Source organism: Bos taurus, chromosome 3 (genome assembly GCF_002263795.3).
Source record: "Bos taurus isolate L1 Dominette 01449 registration number 42190680 breed Hereford chromosome 3, ARS-UCD2.0, whole genome shotgun sequence".
NCBI lineage: Eukaryota > Metazoa > Chordata > Mammalia > Artiodactyla > Bovidae > Bos > Bos taurus.
Genome location: NC_037330.1, coordinates 101,336,155 through 101,354,940, shown reverse-complemented (window position 1 = coordinate 101,354,940; position 18,786 = coordinate 101,336,155). Strand labels below are relative to the sequence as shown.

Below are 18,786 nucleotides of genomic sequence, written 5' to 3'. Positions count from 1 at the left end.
ACCGGGTGTCTCCCGGAGCCTCTCGCCGCACCCTGCTTGCTAGGCCCTAGCAACCATGCCCCGTCCTGCTCTATCTCTGACCCTCGGCCATTGGCTAACTCGCTTGGTCTGGATTAGGTATTGGCCAGCTAAGGCGCCAGTCAGGAAGAGTCCCCACCCTCCCGTGTAGGTAAGGGGATCTGTGGGAGAGTTGCGTTTTCTGGGGATCAGGAGGGTTTCCTTTCTTAACCGCGTCTTTTCCTACCGGACGGACAACAGTGCCCTTTGACTTGAATCATCTAGCTACTTCCACCGACCTCTACCAACGGCAGCTCCGAGGGCTGGAGGTAGAAAACCATACAAAACGGCCACAGGGGTGCGTGCCAGCCCGTGATCCACCCAGTAGGTCGAGGCTTATTTTGAATGGTGGGATGGGTAGGATGCAAAGGAAGTGCTATCTTCTGGAGAAGACTTTAGAGAGTGCCCTGTTCGTGCGCAACATAAGGGGTTAGGGAGTAAAGTTTTCTTAAATTTATCCACGCACTTGAAAAATATTTACTTACCATCTGTTACATAGGTGGACTCTAGTTAGGATTGGTTTTGACCCTGACTTCCTGGAGAAGGGAAAGGCTACCCACTCCAATATTCTGGCCTGGAGTATTCCCTATACAGTCCATGGGGTCGCAAAGAGTCGGACACGACTGAGCGACTTTCACTTCGCTTCACTTCCATAATTCTTAAAAGGAGAGGGAGAGAAACCGTGCATGAACCAGCTCTAATACTATGGAGGGATAAATACTACAAGAGTAGGAGCTCAGAATTAGAAGGGGAACTTATGGCAGTGCAGATGGCTTTTGAGCTAGGCTTTGAAAGATTTGTGGAGACATGAGTCCTTGCATGGCTCAAAGAGAAAAGTGAGGGGTTGGTGCCAGGAACTATGAGCATCTTCTGGCCAGAGGAGATACTAATGGGAGAGCAATCTTGGAGGATAGGTAGGCCCAGACTCTGGAAGGTCTTTGATGCCACACTCAACCCTGAGCTTATGGGTAGATCTTACTGATGGAAAAATATTTCCAATGCATTTTATGCCACCGAGCACCAGAGCTTAGACTTTATCCTAAGGACAATGGGGAGGCTGCAGAGGTTTAAACAAAACAGTAACAATCAGATTAATGTTTTAGAAAGATCAATGAAAAGAATGGATTCGAGACTGGGAGAAGGAGGGAGACCAGTTCAGGAAGTTGTTTCAGTCATGTGAAAGGATTATGGTGGCCTGAAGCATGGAGAGGTAACAGGATTGAAGAGAAGGATGGATTCCTTAGACTTATGAGTTTAAAAGAACTGGACTAGAACTGGACTTGGTGACTGGTCGGATGTGGGAAAGTAGGAAATGTGAAGAATGTCTAATTTCCTGCCTTGGGCAAACAGAAAGGAGAGTTGTTAGGAAAGAGTCAATTCTGGGCATGGTGAGTTTGAGGTGCCAGTGGGATATCCAAGTGGAAGTGTCCAGGAGGCAGCTGAGTATGCCTGACTGGAGTTTGCAAGATAAGTCTAAATTGGAAATTAAAATATTTAGTCTGTAGTGTCTTAAAGATGGCAGCCACACACTGGATTGATTTGTTTGGCTTGCCCGGAGAGACTGTGTAGAGAAAGAAGAGAAGAAGGGACTTCCTTGATGGCCCAGTGGCTAAGACTCCATGCTCCCAGTGCAGGGGACCTGGGTTTGACCCCTGGTCAGGGAACTAGATCCCACATACCACGATGAAGAGTTCTCATGCTGCAATTAAAGATCCCACATGCCACAACTGAGCATGTGAAAGTTTATTTCTTCAGGCAGCCGAAGAAATAAACATTTTTAAAGGAAGAAGAGGAGAGAGCCTAGGACAGAACCCTGAGAAGCACCTGTGTTTGAGGTTCTGGCAAAGGAGAATGAATCTGCAAAGGTAATTGAGGTAAAGTGTCTACAGTACTTCATTAATCAGTAGTAGAACATGCTTTTCCAGTAACCAAGGAGAAAAGTGTTAAAGGCTGATTACTAATCAAGATAAATAAAATCTAAAAAGATTCACTGAATTTAGAAACAAGGAAGTGGTTGTAAAGGCAGTTTCAGTGAAACTGCAGGAGCAGAGGTCAAATTACATTGAGCTGAAAAGTAAGTGGGAAGGTGAGGAAGTGAAGACTCTACTTTCAAGAAGTTTGGCTCTTTAGGAGAAGAGAGAGAAGGTGATAGCTGGAAGGAGAGATGGGTTTTTATTCATACGGGAGAAATGCTGTCAGTATGGATCCAGCAAAGAGGAAGAAGATTAGAGGGCAGAGGAGATAACAGAGAGTGGCGCCCCTGGGTAAAGAATAAGGTTGGGGATCCAAAGCATTGGTGGCAGAATTCACTTCAAGCGATATCTGCCTTGTGACAGAAAGGAAGCATGTAAGACTAGTACATTAGTAGATTTGGTACCAGGAAGTTGAGAAAATTCATGTTTGATGGATTCTATTTTTTCTTTGTAGTAGGACCATGGTATTAGCCAGGGAGAGAGAGGTTGGAGATGGAGTGCAAGATTTGAGACGAGCAAAAGAAGACTGAAATAGCTGCGTGGAGAATGGAAGCAGGTTGACTGAGCTAGCCTACAGATTTCTGGGCAGTTATGAGCCCTGTTGAGGTTCAGTTCGGTTCGGTTCGGTTCGGTTCATTCGCTCAGTCATGTCCAACTCTTTGCAACCCCATGGACTGCAGCACAACAGGCCTCCCTGTCCATCACCAACTCCCAGAGTTTACTCAAACTCATGTCCATTAAGTCGGTGATACCATCCAGCCATCTCATCCTCTGTCGTCCCTTTCTCCTGCCTTCAATCTTTCCCAGCGTCAGGGTCTTTTCAAATGAGTCAGTTCTTTGCATCAGGTGGCCAAAGTATTGGAGTTTCAGCTTCAGCATCAGTCCTTCTGTTGAGGTTGGAGACCATTAATTTGTTGCAGCTGCAGTCTGCATGGTTGTGTGCTATATATTTTTCCCCCAACAACATTTGTCCATCTACTGGTGGGTGCAGAAAGATGAATTGAGTTGATCTCAGTTTGAATTTAAATCAGGTGGATAAAATGGAAGGACAAAGGACGAAGTTGAGGATTCTGGTAAAAGAGTAATTGAGATGGTGGACCATAGACCCTAAACTGCATGCTGCTGCTAAGTTGCTTCAGTCGTGTCCGACTCTGTGCGACTCCACAGACAGCAGCCCACCAGGCTCCCCCGTCCCTGGGATTCTCCAGGCAAGAACACTGGAGTGGGTTGCCATTTCCTTCTCCAATGCAGGAAAGTGAAAAGTGAAAGTGAAGTCGCTCAGTCGTGCCCAACTCTTAGCAACCCCATGGTCTGCAGCCTACCAGGCTTCTCCGTCCATGGGATTTTCCAGGCAAGAGTACTGGAGTGGGGTGCCATTGCCTTCTCTGCCTAAACTGCATAGGAGAGTGTAAAAGTGTTATGGGCTGGAGGTCCCAGTGAAGTCACAGAACCCAGATCTTGGAAACAGTTGAATGAGAGAATTATGATCACAAAGTGGAATAATGAAGTTTGAGTAGTTTCAAGTGATGACAAGGTCCAGGGTTTGGCCACAGTAGTGGGGTGCCAAAATGGAGTACAGAAGACAGCCAGGATGTTGATATGGCCATTGAAATTCCCCCAGGTGATGGCAAAACTTGAAGGGAGGAAAGGGAGGAGGATGCTTGTGAGCCAGGTACCAAGGTCCTTGATGAATATAGCAGGTTGTTCTGTAGTCTGTAGATGACAGCAGGAGGAAGGGCAAAGGTCAATACAGCTGAATGGCATGATGCTAAAGTAGCAAGTGTTTTCACAAAGAACAGGTAGAGTAGGAACTGAGGTGGGCTTTGGTAGGGAGACCCTAGCCCCTGTCCCAGCCCTGAGATTCCTGGGATGTAAGAGTGTCAGCAGCCTTCTCTAGGGTTAGCTATGCAGAAATGGTGCCCTGAGGAAGACCCAGCTTTCGGGGTTGGCTGGAGGTGGGCAAAGCAAGTGTGGAGCCGCTAAGGGGCTAAGGGTGGGGGAGACTTTGCTGATCAGGAACAAAAGTTTTTGAGGGCAGAGTAAGAAGTTTGGAAGGGAAGGAAAGGCAAGAAATCAGGTCCAGGAGGATGAAACGTAGAGCAGAACTTGGGCAGGAGACTCTGGTGAACCTAGATAATTTACATTTTGTGGGGAGAGCATGAGGGCAGGCCTGCAGAGTGGAGCCAGAGGCAGAATTGAGTCTGGGATGAGGAAAAGGGGGTCTGTGGGTAGAGAATGAGGGTAAGTATGGGCAGCTGGTGAAGGCAGAGGGTTGTGCAGGAAAGCCATAGGGAAAATGGTCTGTGGAAAGAGGATGGAGGGAATGGCAGCTAACTGTGGGGACGAGATGGGGGCATATGGAGTCTGTGGGGAGCTGGTGGGTAGCAGAAGGGATGTGTGAAGAGGGTATGAGTAGGGAGCAGAAGGAAGAACATCTATGAGGAGAAAGTGACATATTGTAGTACTTTTGGCCCTAAGGTGGAGGTGAAGGCCAGGACACCCTGGGCATGAGGTTTGGAAGGAGAGTGTTTCTCTCTCTCCCTCTGTGTCTGTCTTCTCCCTGCATCTCTCCCTCTCTCTCTCTGAATCAGGAGCTGAGAGTGAGGAGTATGACTGGGAGAGGCCTCTGTCCATTCTACAGATGGAACCAGCAGTAACAGGAGAGAGCGGCTGCCTTGTCTCCAAGGCCTTGTGAGGACAGGGAGCCAGGCTGGCAGCCCATGTGCTGGAGGCTTCTTGCTTTTTGAAATATGTCTTTTGATTTAGGAGGACAAAAAAGCCCTCTGAGAAATTTTATTTAGAGACAAGACCTAGTGATCTTCTGACTTTTAATACCTCTTCTCTCTTGTTGTGAAGGGCCTTTGGCTTAGTACAAGGGTTTTGAGGTTTCTATGATTTTCGTTTCCCGGCATGAAGAAGAACCATTTGGCTCCTATAGAAATGATTTATGGATAAGTCTAGATTTATTAATCACCTCTGAAGATGGAGAGGAAATTAAAAACAAAGAGACCACTCTGGGCTGAAGACAAAGTAGGTTTGTCGTCCTTGCAGAAGACCTTGCCAAGGTTAGAAGGCCACAGACAAACCAATTTGGATGGGGGCTCCTAATCCAGATTTTAATTTCATGTGCTTTGATTTTTTCAGACCATTTTCTCTCCAAGGTAAAATAATGACCATTTTAATTGGCTGCCACTTACAGAGAGATTCTCATAAGCATGATGGCACACGTATATTTTTCTCTGGCATTCCGGGTATTCTCCGGTTCTTATGATCAAGCTGGTGAAACTGACTTTTACTGCATGCTGCATGCCATGATCAGTTGACTATAAATTAAATCCTCTTCTCCAAAAGCCATTTTCCATTAGTGCTAATTTGTTTGCTTCTCATTTCCACTGATCATTAGAGTCTCTGGTTGTGAACACCAAATTGGAAATGATTTCTTTGACATTTCAAAAAAATTTTCTCCTCTTCTTGAATGCCATTTGGCTGCAGCTAAAGAACATTATGGTTTGCAGAGGAACAGTTCACTCCAATTACAATTTAACTGACCGTTCATGGCACTGAATCCCTGTCCTTAGTGTCCAAAGATGACACCGCTGCTGACATTGCTATTTCCTGTCGTAACTGTAAAATGCCTCATAGACTTTGCACCGGCCTTCTTGGATGGGAATCTGCCACTCTGCACATGGCAGCTTTGAGAAGTTGGTAGTTTTATGGACCTACATATCATGAACATTCAGACATAACCATCTAAACGGGAGCTAGCTGATTTCTTCACTCATTCATCCAGCGAGCATTTATTAAACATCTACTTTGTGCCAGGCCAGGCCCTGGGGACACAGAAACAGGGAGGACCAATCCCTGCCCTCGAGCAACTCACACTCTAGTGGGAGCGATGGTGAAGTTTTATAGCATAGCAGGAGACTGGCATACGTAGAACCACACACCTGAGAACCTCCAGCTGTCTTGGGGAATTGTGTCAGGGCAGAAAGGAGCCTGGCTATTCCCTGATGGCAGAGCAGGGTTGAGATACAAGAGGGCCCTGGAAGGGCCTGGGGAGTTGAGAAGTCGGTGCTGGTTGCAATGTGGGAGTGACTGTTCATGAGGCTAGGCTGGGGTCAAGTTTTGAAGGACATTTTATGCCACATTGAGTGTAAACTTTATCCTGTAGGCCAGAGGGAGAAATCTGAAGATAAACAGGGAGGAAGTATAGAAGTTTGAAGGAAAGTCTTTTGTTTTATGTTGGGGTTGGCAAAGATTGGAATAAGTATAAGAGAAATCAGAGGAGGTGGAGAGACTGAAGATAGAGGAGACTATCACATGCAATGCTGGGAACCTAGCACACGCAGTGAAGCTGGGTGCCCGTGCACTGAGGTTAAGTGTAGAGGGAGAGGGAGTTCCCTGGTGGCCTAGTGATTAGGATTCCGGGCTGCAGTGCCATAGCCTGGGTTCAGTCCTTGGTCCAGGGACTGAAATCCCACAAGCCATGTGGCATAGCCAAAAGAAAAAAAAAAATGGAGGGAGAGAAGGGAGTTGCTCCTGATGGGCTCTGTTTCCTGTGAAGCAGGAAGCAAGGTTAACTGGGCATCTTTCCTGACCCTTCCAGCTTTCATACTCCAGACAGTCACCAGGTCCTGCTGCTCCAACCTGTATGACATTTCTACTTCTCTCCAGCCCTAGGGTCATCAGCATCTTTTGCCAAGATTATGGAAACAGCTTCCTAACTGCTGCCCCACCTTTAGCCTTGCCCGCTCCTGATCACCTTTCCGCACTGCAGTCAAGATGATATTTCTAGGACAAAGTCATTTCTTGTCACCCTGACTTGTTGTTGTTGTTTAGTTGCTACATCATGTCCGACTCTTTTGCAACCCCATGGACTGTAGCCCACCCAGCTCCTCTGTCCGTGGAATTTCCCAGGTAACAATACTTGAGTGGGTTGCCATACCCTCCTCCAGGGGATCTTCCCAACCCAGGGATTGAACCCATGTATCCTGCATTGACAGGCAGATTCTTTACCGCTGAGCCATCAGGGAAGCCCACCATTCTGGACTTAAAGCCCTTCAATACCCTCCTGTTGCCCAAGGGTTTCCTATATGCTAGGCAATTTGTTGACCCTTATGAGAGTCAACTCTTATTATCCCCTCTTCTCAGGTAAGAGAAATGAAGCCTGGAGAAGTTAAGTAATTTGCATGAGATAACACAGGCAGGAGGTAGAAGATCATCCGACTCCTGTGTCTGTGTTCCTAGCCACTGCACTGCACTGCCTCCCACTCACAATTCATTAAATATGCCTTAAACTTGCATACCTTTGAGCCTCTACTACTACTACTGCTGCTGCTACTACTACTAAGTCGCTTCAGTCGTGTCTGACTCTGTGCGACCCCAGAGACGGCAGCCCACCAGGCTCCCCTGTCCCTGAGATTCTCCAGGCAAGAGTACTGGAGTGGGGTGCCATTGAGCCTCTACATGTTTTATTCCCTCTGCCTGGAATACAATTTGCTCACCGCTTCACCTGCCAGCTGCAGATGCCTTTCAGCCTGGTTGGCATCTCCTCTGGAAATCTTCCATAACAGCTGGGTTAGGTGTCCCTTGCTCACATTCCTGCAGTATCCTGTTGCTTGCCCCATTCTAGCGCTTACTACACTATTGGACTTAAACTTGCTTATTTACAGGCTCTATGCCACACTTAACCTTACCCACTTAGGGCAGGAACTGTGCCTTTCCTAGTTATCTCTAGAGGGATGGGGCTTGTGGGATGGGACGCACTTGTCTGCCACTGTGTTGAATTTCACATTGAATGGAGTTGCTGATAGTGAGGTTGGCAGTGGGCCAGAAGGATTCCTAGTCACATCTGAGACAATTTACTGAGGATTTACATACAATGTGACAGGCACTGGAGACTGAAAGGGCAGAGAGAGGCAGCAGCCTGGGATGCAGGCTGTCCAAGAGAAGATGGGGGGGTGGAGAGGCATGAGGGAAGAAAGCCTTTTGAGCAGGAGAGGTGGCCAGTGATGTTAGTTGTTGCCCCAACAGGACAGGTGAGCAAAGGACTAAGATTGACCTGCTGCTGCTGCTAAGTCGCTTCAGTCGTGTCCCACTCTGTGCATCCCCATAGATGGCAGCCCACCAGGTTCCTCTGTCCCTGGGATTCTCCAGGCAAGAACACTGGAGTGGGTTGCCATTTCCTTCTCCAGTTGCATGAAAGTGAAAAGTGAAAGTGAAGTCGCTCAGTCGTATCCAACTCTTAGCAACCCCATGGACTGCAGCCCACCAGGCTCCTCCGTCCATGGGATTTTCCAGGCACGGGTACTGGAGTGGGGTGCCATTGCTTTCTCCAAGATTGACCTGCACCTCTTCATTGACCTGCACAATTAGGAGGTTATCAGAGACATGGCTGAAGTAATGCAAGTTGTAGGGGTAGGGGTGGCAGAGAAACAGAACTGTAGTGAGTTGAGGAGAAAATGGCCTGTGGAGGGATAGAAAGTGTGTAGAAGCTTTGCTGTGAAGTGAGAAAACCAGAAAGGTGACTGGAGGGGGACAGGAGGTAGAGATAAGTGATTTTTCTTTTCTTCTTTTTGCTTATTTTTATTTTAGGATTGGTAAGAATTAAGTAAGTTAACAGAAAAATGCCTAATTAAAGAGACCAGTTGAGGACCCAGGGGAATAGAGAGTAATGGATGGAGTGATGGCCCAGAGGAGACTGGTTTGGTAGGTGCAGAGCTCTGGTAAAGGGGTAAAGAAGGAAAAGAGAAGGATGGATATGGATTCTATAACACGAGAAGAATGAAGAGACTGTGAGGACATTCTTGCCTAATGGCCTATAACTTTTTGCTGAGCCCACAAGTAGATCTCCTGAGAACAGAGGGAAGAGGTGGAAGGGTAAGGAGCTTGGAGTTGTAGATTTCCCAGGCCATTCACAAAGTTTAGGCTGTGGACCGTGAGTATGAATGCCAAATTGGATAGAGGTCACTGGAGTCCAGATCATGTGCCTTTCCTGTGAGCCCCAACATATCACGGGTTTAACCCCATCAGAGCACTTTGCACTTTTCAATAAAATCACCTGGTTGCCTTTCTCTCTGCCTCATCAGTCAGCAAGCACCTTGAGAGCAAAGACTATATTTGTTATGTTAACCACTACCAGTCCTTGTGCTTGGCTAGGACTGGCACCCAGGACGTCTGTTTAATTAATTACTATGTGGAGTTTAGGAAAGTAAAGTGCTCATTATGAACACAGTGTGTTGAATGGCAATTTAAATAACACTTGTTGAATATCGTAATGTGCCAGGGATGATGCTGGCCAAAATCATGAAGATGGAACAGGTTGATGTTGGAATTGCCTGGCAGCTTGTGGGCAAACAGGAGGGCTTAGTGCAGGAGGGAGTGGCCAGGGAATCAGCCTGGGTCAAGGGAGAGGGTGAAAGACAGGAGGCCTGACCTCAAAGGAAAGGAAGTGACAGAGAAACAGTATGAGGACCTTAGAGAATAGTGTGTGAAGTAGGGGGAAGCCAGCAGTCTCCTCTTAATTCCCACTGGAAGCATAATGTAGGGGATGGACTGGTGCTGGGGACAGAGTCAGATTTCAATTGTGGAAAAATGTACATGGAAGACGTTCTTTGGCCTGAGACGTTTGAAACTTTATCTTGAGGGTAATGGGAAACAACTGAAGAGTTTTAAGCAAATCTGCCCAATTTGCATTTTTTTAAAAGAATCTCACATCACTACATGGAGAGTATAGCCAATATTTTGTAATAACTGTAAATGGAGTGTAACCTTTAAAACTGTATAAAAAAATAAAGCACATTTTATTGTAATGATAAAAAAAAAAAAAGACTTTCACATCACTGTGGAGATTAGGATGGGGTAAACCTGAAGATCAGTTAGGAGGCTGAAGCAGGGATCCCCCTGAGGGATGGGGGTAAACTACAACAGAGCAGTGGAGATGGAGATAGACAATCTGAGGGAGAATTCGATGGTCTAATTGGCAGGAGTCTGGCAACAGTTCTGATGAGGAGGGCAAGGGAGAGGAATACAGCAAAGACTTCTCTTGAGTGACCAGAGAGTGACAACAGACACTGAAATAGGACCAACACAGGCGCAGGGGCAGGTGGGAGGCCTTGATGATGGGCTCATTGAAGGATGTGTGAAACCTACCAAGGAAGATGTCTGTGGTCATTCAGTCATGTTCTACGGTTTTTCCAGTGGTCGTGTATGGATGTGAGAGTTGGACTATAAAGAAAGTTTAGCGCCGAAGAACTGATGCTTTTGAACTGTGGTGTTAGAAAAGACTCTTGAGAGTCCCTTAGACTACAAGGAGATCCAACCAGTCCATCCTAAAGGAAATCAGTCCTAAATATTCACTGGAAGGACTGATGCTGAAGCTGAAACTCCAGTACTTTGGCCACCTGATTCAAAGAACTGACTCTTTGGAAAAGACCCTGATGCTGGGAAAAATTGAAGGCGGGAGGAGAAGGGGACGACAGAGGATGAGATGGTTGGATGGTATCACCGACTCAATGGACATGAGTTTGAGTAAACTCTGAGAGTTTGTGATGGACAAGGAAGCCTGTCATGCTGCAGTCCATGGGGTCGCAAAGAGATGGACATGACTGAGTGACTGAACTGATGGATTTGGGAGTCATAAAACCTACAGATGTAATAGGAACTTGAAATTGGTACATTTCTCCCCCTTCCCCACTATTTTCTTTAATTCTTTTTAAAATTGTACTTACTGGTTTTTTCAATCATCATCAAATCTCTCTTTTTTTTTCCTTGGCCACCCTGAGTGGCTTGCGGGATCTTAGTTCCTCGACCTGGGATTGAAACCCAGGTCCTGGCAGTAAAAGCACCAAGTCCTCATCACTGGACCATCAAGGAATTCCCATCAAATCTTATTTTGAAGAAAAGTTGAGACAAAAATAAATAAGTGGCTGGAGTCTCTTAATTGAACATGATTGCCCCCCCTTTACTTCCCCCTACCTCTCAAAACTTCACTGATTTAACACTAAAGAAATATTAAAAGAAACACAAAAGCTCTGAAAAGGCGGCAGTAGCAGATGAAAGTCAACAGATACTTGGAAGGCAGGTGGCGAAGCGTTACCTGGATAGAAACTTTGTAAGAAATTACAGACTAAGTGCCAACCAGGGAAGATTACCAACATGAAGCAAATCAGTTCACCCAGTTTAACCTCAAGAGGCTTAATGCCTGGGAAACATGAGTTACCCCAGAAAGTCAGCTTGGAGGCACAGGGTTAAACACAGGTGCTTGGCTGGAGTCCGTGTGCAGAGCCCTTTGCTGTGGCCCCAGAGCTGTGCTCTCAAAAGCCAAATAATTCTATGGACTTCCTGGTGGTCCAGTGGTTAAGGATCCGCCTGCCAATGCAGGAGATCCCTGACCCAGGAAGATCCCACATGCCTCAGAGCGACTAAGCCCATGCGCCACAACTATTGAGCCCGTGTTCTGGAGCCTATGAACTGCAACTACTGAAGCCCAAGGGCCCTAGAGCCTGTGCTCTGCAACAAGAGAAACCACCACAATGAGAAGCCCTTGAACCACAGGAGTAGCCCCCCGCCCCCCGCAACACGAGAGCAGCAATAAACACCCAGCACAGCCAAAACAAAGCCAAACAACTCTATCAACTGCCTTGCTGCATATGGAGGAACTCCGGAGGCTTCCATACTCAGGGATCTCAAGCAGGGTTTGAAGGGCAGGGAAGAGGTACAGGGTGGACAACTGAGGGGTGGAGGGAAGGTCTGTCTACTTCATAGTGACAGCCCCAGGCCCTCCCCCACGCTTCCCCCCAGGATGCCAACTGCCAGGCACTAGCGCCCCTACCCTCTCATCCTCCCTGTGAAAGTAGAAAATTCTTCTCCAGAGGCCCTGAGAACCCCAGGTGGGGATAGGAAAAAAAGAAAAAACCTCCACTGACATTTAAGAGTTTCTCAATGACAAATCTAGTTGTTGCCTGATAAAGAAATTTTTGAGGTTCTTCCATGGTGATCCAGTGACTGGGACCCAATGCAGGGGGCCCAGATTTAATCCCTGGTCAGGGAACTAGATCCCATATGCCGCAACTAAGAGTTCACCTGCTACACTTAAAGATCCTGTGTGCCACAACTAAGACCCCGTGCAGTCAAATAAATAGTTTTTTAAATCAACTTCCTAAAAAAAAAATTGTTTTCAAAACTGAAGGAAACAATACCTATTGAAAACAGCCCACCAAAGTCTCAGTATAATAAATGAAAAAGGCAAGCACCAAAGCATATTGTCATACAATTTCAGAAATGGTTTTCAAAGCATCAGGAGTGGAAAAAACAAGCCACAGACAAAGGCACAGAAATCAGAATGTCAGATTTCTCATCAGCAAGCCTAGGGAGGCTCAATCTAAGGAAGCTTGTTGCTAACCTGGAATCATACACCCAACCAATCTGACATGAGGTCAGAATACTTTCAGACTTTCAAGGACACAGAAAAAATTTCCTTACTTAGGAAGCTACTGGAGAATGTGCTTCAACAAAATGAGAGAGTAAACCAAAGAAGATGAGGTGGACCCAGAAAATAGGACGATGGACAGAGAAGACTAGCAAAAGGAAATCCCAGGACAACATTTGTGTACCAGGCTTAGCAGTCAGTCCAAACTGGAACAGAAAGACAAGAGGTTCATGAGAGAGAGGTCTTTGGGGAAAAGATGGGACTGATCAGTTAGAGGCTGAGCATTTGGGAAGATTGTTGCTATGTGTTTCAAATGTTTGGAAGAAAACAGCTCTAGTACTTAGAAAATTAAACAGTTGAAAAAATAAACAATTACTACCTCCAGATAAAACCAAGTTTAAGAGAAGGAAAACATAATAGTAGTTTACAGCTTGAGTGAACAGTGTTTATTTACATGATCAATAATGTAAACACTAAATATAGATTAACTATAAATTGTGGAAAACTATATTGTGAGAATGAGGGGAGGACAATAGGGCTTAGAGTGGAGTAAGAGAGCTAATTCCTCAGAATTAGAAATAAATATTGCCTAAAATTGATGAATCAGGTAGTAGCAATTATTAGTTTGTGAGGGCTGCCCTCTATTGCTTAAACAATAGAAATTTATTCTCACGGTTCTGCACCTCAGATAAAGGTGTCCAAGATCAAGGTGTCACAGGATCGGCTTCTCCTAAGGCCTCTCTCCTTGGCTTGCAGATGGCCACCTTCAGGCATCTTCAGATGGTCTTCCCTCTTCCTGTGTTGGTGTCCTAAGCTCCATTTATAAGGATACCAGTTATGTTGGATCAGAGCCCACCCCGATGACTTCATTAACTCAGTTACCTCTTTAAAGACGCTCTCTCTAAGGAATTCCCTGTGGCTAATTCCAGTGATTAAGACTCCATGCTTCCACTGCAGGAGACATGGGTTCAATCCCTGGTCTGGGAACTAAGATCCCGCACGCCACATGGTGCTGCCAAAAAGAATAAATAAAAAATTAAAAAGCAAACAACAACCACAAAAAATGCAACTCTGATTTGGAAATAAGTAAATAAATAAAAATAAAGACCCTGTCTCTAAACAGAGTCACATTCTGAGGTACTGGGAACTAGGGCTTCAACATATGAATCTGTTGAATTCAGCCTGTAGCAAGCAGTATAAACTCATTATTTGGACGTATAGAGGTGGCACCAGGAGAAATAACCAAACGAGTTGAAAGTGGGTTGCCTCTGGAGTGAGACTGGAGGATGGCAAAGGGGAAGGCAAGTGTTATACCTTTTTACTAGATATCAGGTGGGCAGCCAGGCCTTGAGCCCAGTCTGGCTCTAAACCCGGTGTTCTTCCCGTCTACCGTAAGGTTAGGAGCTCCTCCAGGCCACGGCCGTGCCTCATGCCTCTCCTCGCCGCCCTCAGCAGCTTGCCCAGCACTTTACTACATGGGTATGACTTACAACTGTATCACTATAACCGTTAAAGCCACTGGTAACCTAAATGGAAAGGAAATCTTAAAAAAGGGTATATATGTATATGTATAATTGATTCACTGCACTGAACAGCAGAAATTAACACAGCATTGTAAAGCAACTATCCTCCAATAAAATTTTTTTTTAATTAAAAAAGCTGCCATTTGTCAAGTTTCTTTTGTTGTTTGGAAAAAAAAAGAAGAAACTGGATGCAGCATGGTGAACTGGGTGCCATGGAGCAGACTTAGCTATGGAAGGTAGACCATTGGTGATATCCAAACAGAAGACTGCAGTGGTGTGTGGAGTCCCCACCCAGGTGGTTTGCACAGCCTTCAGCAGTCGCATACTGGTGATGGTGAGCGAGTTGGGGAAGATGGGTACCCTGGTCTCCCTGGAACCCAGCAGTGTGACCAGTGACATCGGCAAGCCTGTGCTGACCACTGAAGTCCTCCTCGGGAAGGATGAGCCTCTCATCCATGTCTTCACAACCTGGTGGCATTTGTGTTTCAAGAAGTTGGAAAACAGAGCCATTCTCCTCGCCCTGGCCACGAAGGACAAGAGCATGGAGGTGGTGAAGACCCTGAAGAAGGTGATCCAGACGTGCCAGGTGTGGTGACCCTGGAGCGGCCACCCCTGCTGTCCAGGAGCGCCATGAGGCAACTCAGACACCTCCTCAAGGATTTGAAGGCCCTCCTTTAGAGAAGGAGGAACTCTCTCTGGCTTTGGCCCTTGAAGCTGGAAGAAACACAAACATCTCTGGCTGACCCTGGTTTGGTGGCTGATGTCCCCCCTGGAGGGAGGACGGGAAACACGTCCTGAGAATGTTGTGAGTCCTCCTCCCCAAGTCCAGATAGCTGCACATGTGTGAGAATTGATGGAATGAGTCATGTCCCTCAATTGTTGGGGCAAACATTTTTTTATGAAAAATAAATGTTTTTATTTATTTATTTTATTTATTTAGAAACTGATAGAGGAAGACAGATCCAAGGAAACCTAAAGGGACCATAATATGGAGCGTTCAGCTGAAAGTTTCTCACCTGCAATATTCTAGAATCGCTAGGTGCATCTCTGATAGCACTCTGAGTTTTGATCCTAGAAAGGGTCCATCCACGGCAGGGGAGGGGCACGAATGTTTTCCTGCCGATGGCGGTGTTTCAGCCCCTCCCTCCTGGGGTCTAGTACAGCCAATGCGTCCCCATTTACTTGAGGCTGATTTGGCTGTTAAAGGTGGCCATGGCCTCTGTAAGTTATTCTCAGACTTGGGGCTGTAATGTCATTCACAGTGATGGATGCCTGATCCCATGAGAGGTTTTGGTCATTTCTGTGTTTCAGTTGATCCACAGTTATTCACCTGGATGTTAATGCTGACAGGCTATCTTGGTTGACTCCATCCCTGAGACTACGTGGACGCCCTTCCTGGGAGAACATACCCATTGCCCTCCGGGGTGCAGTGGAGGTCGGTGTGTATGTATGTCTGTCTTAGCAGGCCTCAGATTATTGCTTCCTAATAAAATTCTGATAGCTGGGCCCCATCAATATCTCAAATACATGTGAGGAAACGTTAATTTAGAATCAATTTTAGGATGTTTCAGACTGTAAAGTCCTTTTAACTAGATCTCTGGCGAAGATGTAGGAGCACTTTATGGGACTGTAAATTTCATGTTGAACCGTCTTCGTGAAATACACATCTCCCCTACCAACAAGCTGTTCTCTCCATATCAATCATGGCCCTGCAAGTAATGTTTCACAAATATTCTGTAAATCACAGAAAACCCCATGATAATGTGAAATATGACTTTCACTTGTCTGTTAGACAAAAGAATCACACATGCCTCTCTCCCATCAGCACTAACATTTGTTATGGATAATAACACTTTCAATCACAACTATTTTTGGAAAACGGGTTTATTTTAAACCTTCCCTCCCCCACTGAAAACACTCTCCCAAGGACACAGACTCCTACAAACCACAGCCCATTAATCCAACTATGGAATGAGAACTTTTTCTTCCCACTAACTTAAAAAAAAAAAGTTGTTTTTAAAAGAGTTAGCCTAAAAGCCAATGTATAAGATTGAGTAACGTTTTACCTCGGCTGATTGGCATAAGAGGGGGCTGAGTCTCTAAAGGCCCAGTCTCTGATGCTGTGTGAGGTGCGGGCAGAGAGAGGCCAGATTTTTCTCTGGCATCTTCGTATCCACTGGAGCCTATGGTCCTTTTAGTCACTGGCACCAGCAGAGAAGCCAAAGAACTGCAAATATATTTTCTCGACTCCATGACAACATAGCTGGATCCTCCCTGTTTGAGCAGCAGGTGGCCAGTTGTAGAGGAGTATTTTGAACGTCACCACAGCCATATGGGTGACAGAGGCTCACCCTGCCTCCAGATGACTGCTGGGAAAGCAAAGCCTCCAGCATAATAACTACAGGCCTTGCACGGTTCTGAATACTTTGGTAACCTGTCTGTTCTCCCTTCTCTGTAGCCAGCTTCAGGACTGACTGATCATGACTTCTATAAAAGAGCAGGCAGCAATCAGCCGGCTCTTGAGTTTTTTACAGGATTGGGACAATGCTGGCAAAGTCGCCAGGAGTAACATCCTCAACAATTTCATCGAAGCCAACCAAGGCAAGACTGCCCCTGAGCTGGAGCAGGAGTTTTCCCAGGGAGCTAGCTTGTTCCTGGTCCGCCTGACCACCTGGCTGAGACTCACGTATCCTTTGCTGAACAGGAAGACAATTAGGTGGTCCATGGGGTCGCTAGGAGTCGGACATGACTGAGCGAATTCACTTTCATTTTTCGCTTTCATGCATTGGAGAAGGAAGTGGCAACCCACTCCAGTGTTCTTGCCTGGAGAATCTCAGGGACGAGGGAGCCTGGTGGGCTGCCATCTCTGGGGTCGCACAGAGTCAGACACGACTGAAGCGACTTAGCAGCAGCAGCAGCAAAAGAAAAGGAATGAAGACTGTTGAGGGAGTGCTTCCCCTGACTATCTCTCAGATTTTAGAACAGGATGTAATAGTGATCAAAATACCATCCCCGAAGTCAAGAACTCCCTCAGCATCCTGTCTTTCCAGCCTGTAAATATATCCTCATTCTCTCTGCTAACCTCTCTTGCTCCCATCAGAGCTGAAGTGGGTGTTCTTTGTCTAGGACCAATCTTCTATCTGTACTATGCTTGAATCCCCTCCTGTCTCCCCAAGGATTTATTCTTTCTCTCCTATAGACTTTACTTTTGCCTTATTACCAGGTGTTTAAAATATATATATACATATTTTTTAAAATTTATTTGGCTGTACTGGATCTTAGTTACAGCATTTGGGATCTTTAGTTGTGGCATGTGGGATCTAGTTCCCTGATCAGGGATGGAACCCAGGCTCATTGCACTGGGAGCACGGAGTCCTAGCCACTGGACCAGCAGGGAAGTTCATCCTTACCAGCTTTGTCATCAGCATTTATGTATGCTCAAATCTCTTCTAACTTAAAAACTGAAATTCAGTCCTTGCTGGAACCTATATTCCACCTTGCTTCTGCCCTTTGTGCTGAAGCCTGTGGAAAAGGCTGTTGACCTTCCCCACCTCCCTTTCTCCTCCACCCACTGCAGTCTGACTTCTGACTCCTCCGCTCCACTGATGCAGGTCTTGCCAAGGTTACCAATGCTTTTCTAATTGTGAAACCCAGTGACCACATCCTTAGTCCTTATACATGACCTCTCAGTGGCATCTGTCACACAAACCATTCCCACTTCTCAAAACACTGTTCCCTAAAACTAATGTAATGTTTATGTAAATTGTACCTCAATTAAAAAAAAGGAAAGAAAAAGAAGCCCTGTAGACCACATCACCAAACACACACATACACACTCACACACACACACACACACACTCTTCCTGTGGTTTCTGTGATACCAATTCTCTTGGTTTTCTCCTTTCTTTCTGTCCATCCTGCTGCTCTTCAGTTCAGTCACTCAGTTGTGTCCGACTCTTTGCGACCCCATGAATCCCAGCACGCCAGGCCTTCCTGTCCATCACCAACTCCCAGAGTTCACTCAGACTCACGTCCATCGAGTCGGTGATGCCATCCAGCCATCTCATCCTCTGTCGTCCCCTTCTCCTCCTGCCCTCAATCCCTCCCAGCATCAGAGTCTTTTCCAATGAGTCAGCTCTTCGCATGAGGTGGCCAAAGTACTGAGTTTCAGCTTTAGCATCATTCCTTCCAAAGAAATCCCAGGGCTGATCTCCTTCAGAATGGACTGGCTGGATCTCCTTGTAGTCCAAGGGACTCTCAAGAGTCTTCTCCAACACCACAGTTCAAAAGCATCAATTCTTCTGTGCTCAGCTTTCTTCACAGTCCAACTCTCACATCCATACATGACCACTGGAAAAACCATAGCCTTGACTAGACGGACTTTTGGCAAAGTAATGTCTCTGCTTTTGAATATGCTATCTAGGTTGGTCATAACTTTCCTTCCAAGCAGTAAGTGTCTTTTAATTTCATGGCTGCAGTCCCCATCTGCAGTGATTTTGGAGCCCCCAAAAATAAAGTCAGACACTGTTTCCACTGTTTCCCCATCTATTTGCCATGAAGTGATGGGACCAGATGCCATGATCTTTGTTTTCTGAATGTTGAGCTTTAAGCCAACTTTTTCACTCTCCTCTTTCACTTTCATCAAGAGGCTCTTTAGTTCCTCTTCACTTTCTGCTATAAGGGTGGTATCACCTGCATATCTGAGGTTATTGATATTTCTCCCGGCAATCTTGACTCCAGCTTGTGCTTCTTCCAGCCACCCCTTAAACTTCGGTGTTCTACGGGACTCTAGGCACAGCCATCT

At 46.1% G+C, this 18,786-nt stretch overlaps 1 protein-coding gene and 1 pseudogene across 6 annotated transcripts in view; both read left to right on the top strand.

Annotated features, from left to right (window-relative positions):
* Window position 1: 1 nt before the first annotated feature.
* The window catches only part of ARMH1 (armadillo like helical domain containing 1), a 62,575-nt gene continuing 43,790 nt past the window's right edge, over window positions 2-18,786 (top strand). Inside the window, exons 1-3 of one of the 6 annotated variants that reach the window (XM_059884861.1) lie at window positions 2-165; window positions 15,294-15,417; window positions 16,441-16,668. In XM_059884861.1, coding sequence (XP_059740844.1) covers window positions 16,463-16,668 — 206 coding nt within the window. In that variant the 5' untranslated portion in view covers window positions 2-165; window positions 15,294-15,417; window positions 16,441-16,462. 6 annotated transcript variants of the gene reach the window in all.
* Window positions 1,940-14,888, top strand: LOC132344923 (proteasome assembly chaperone 3-like; annotated as a pseudogene).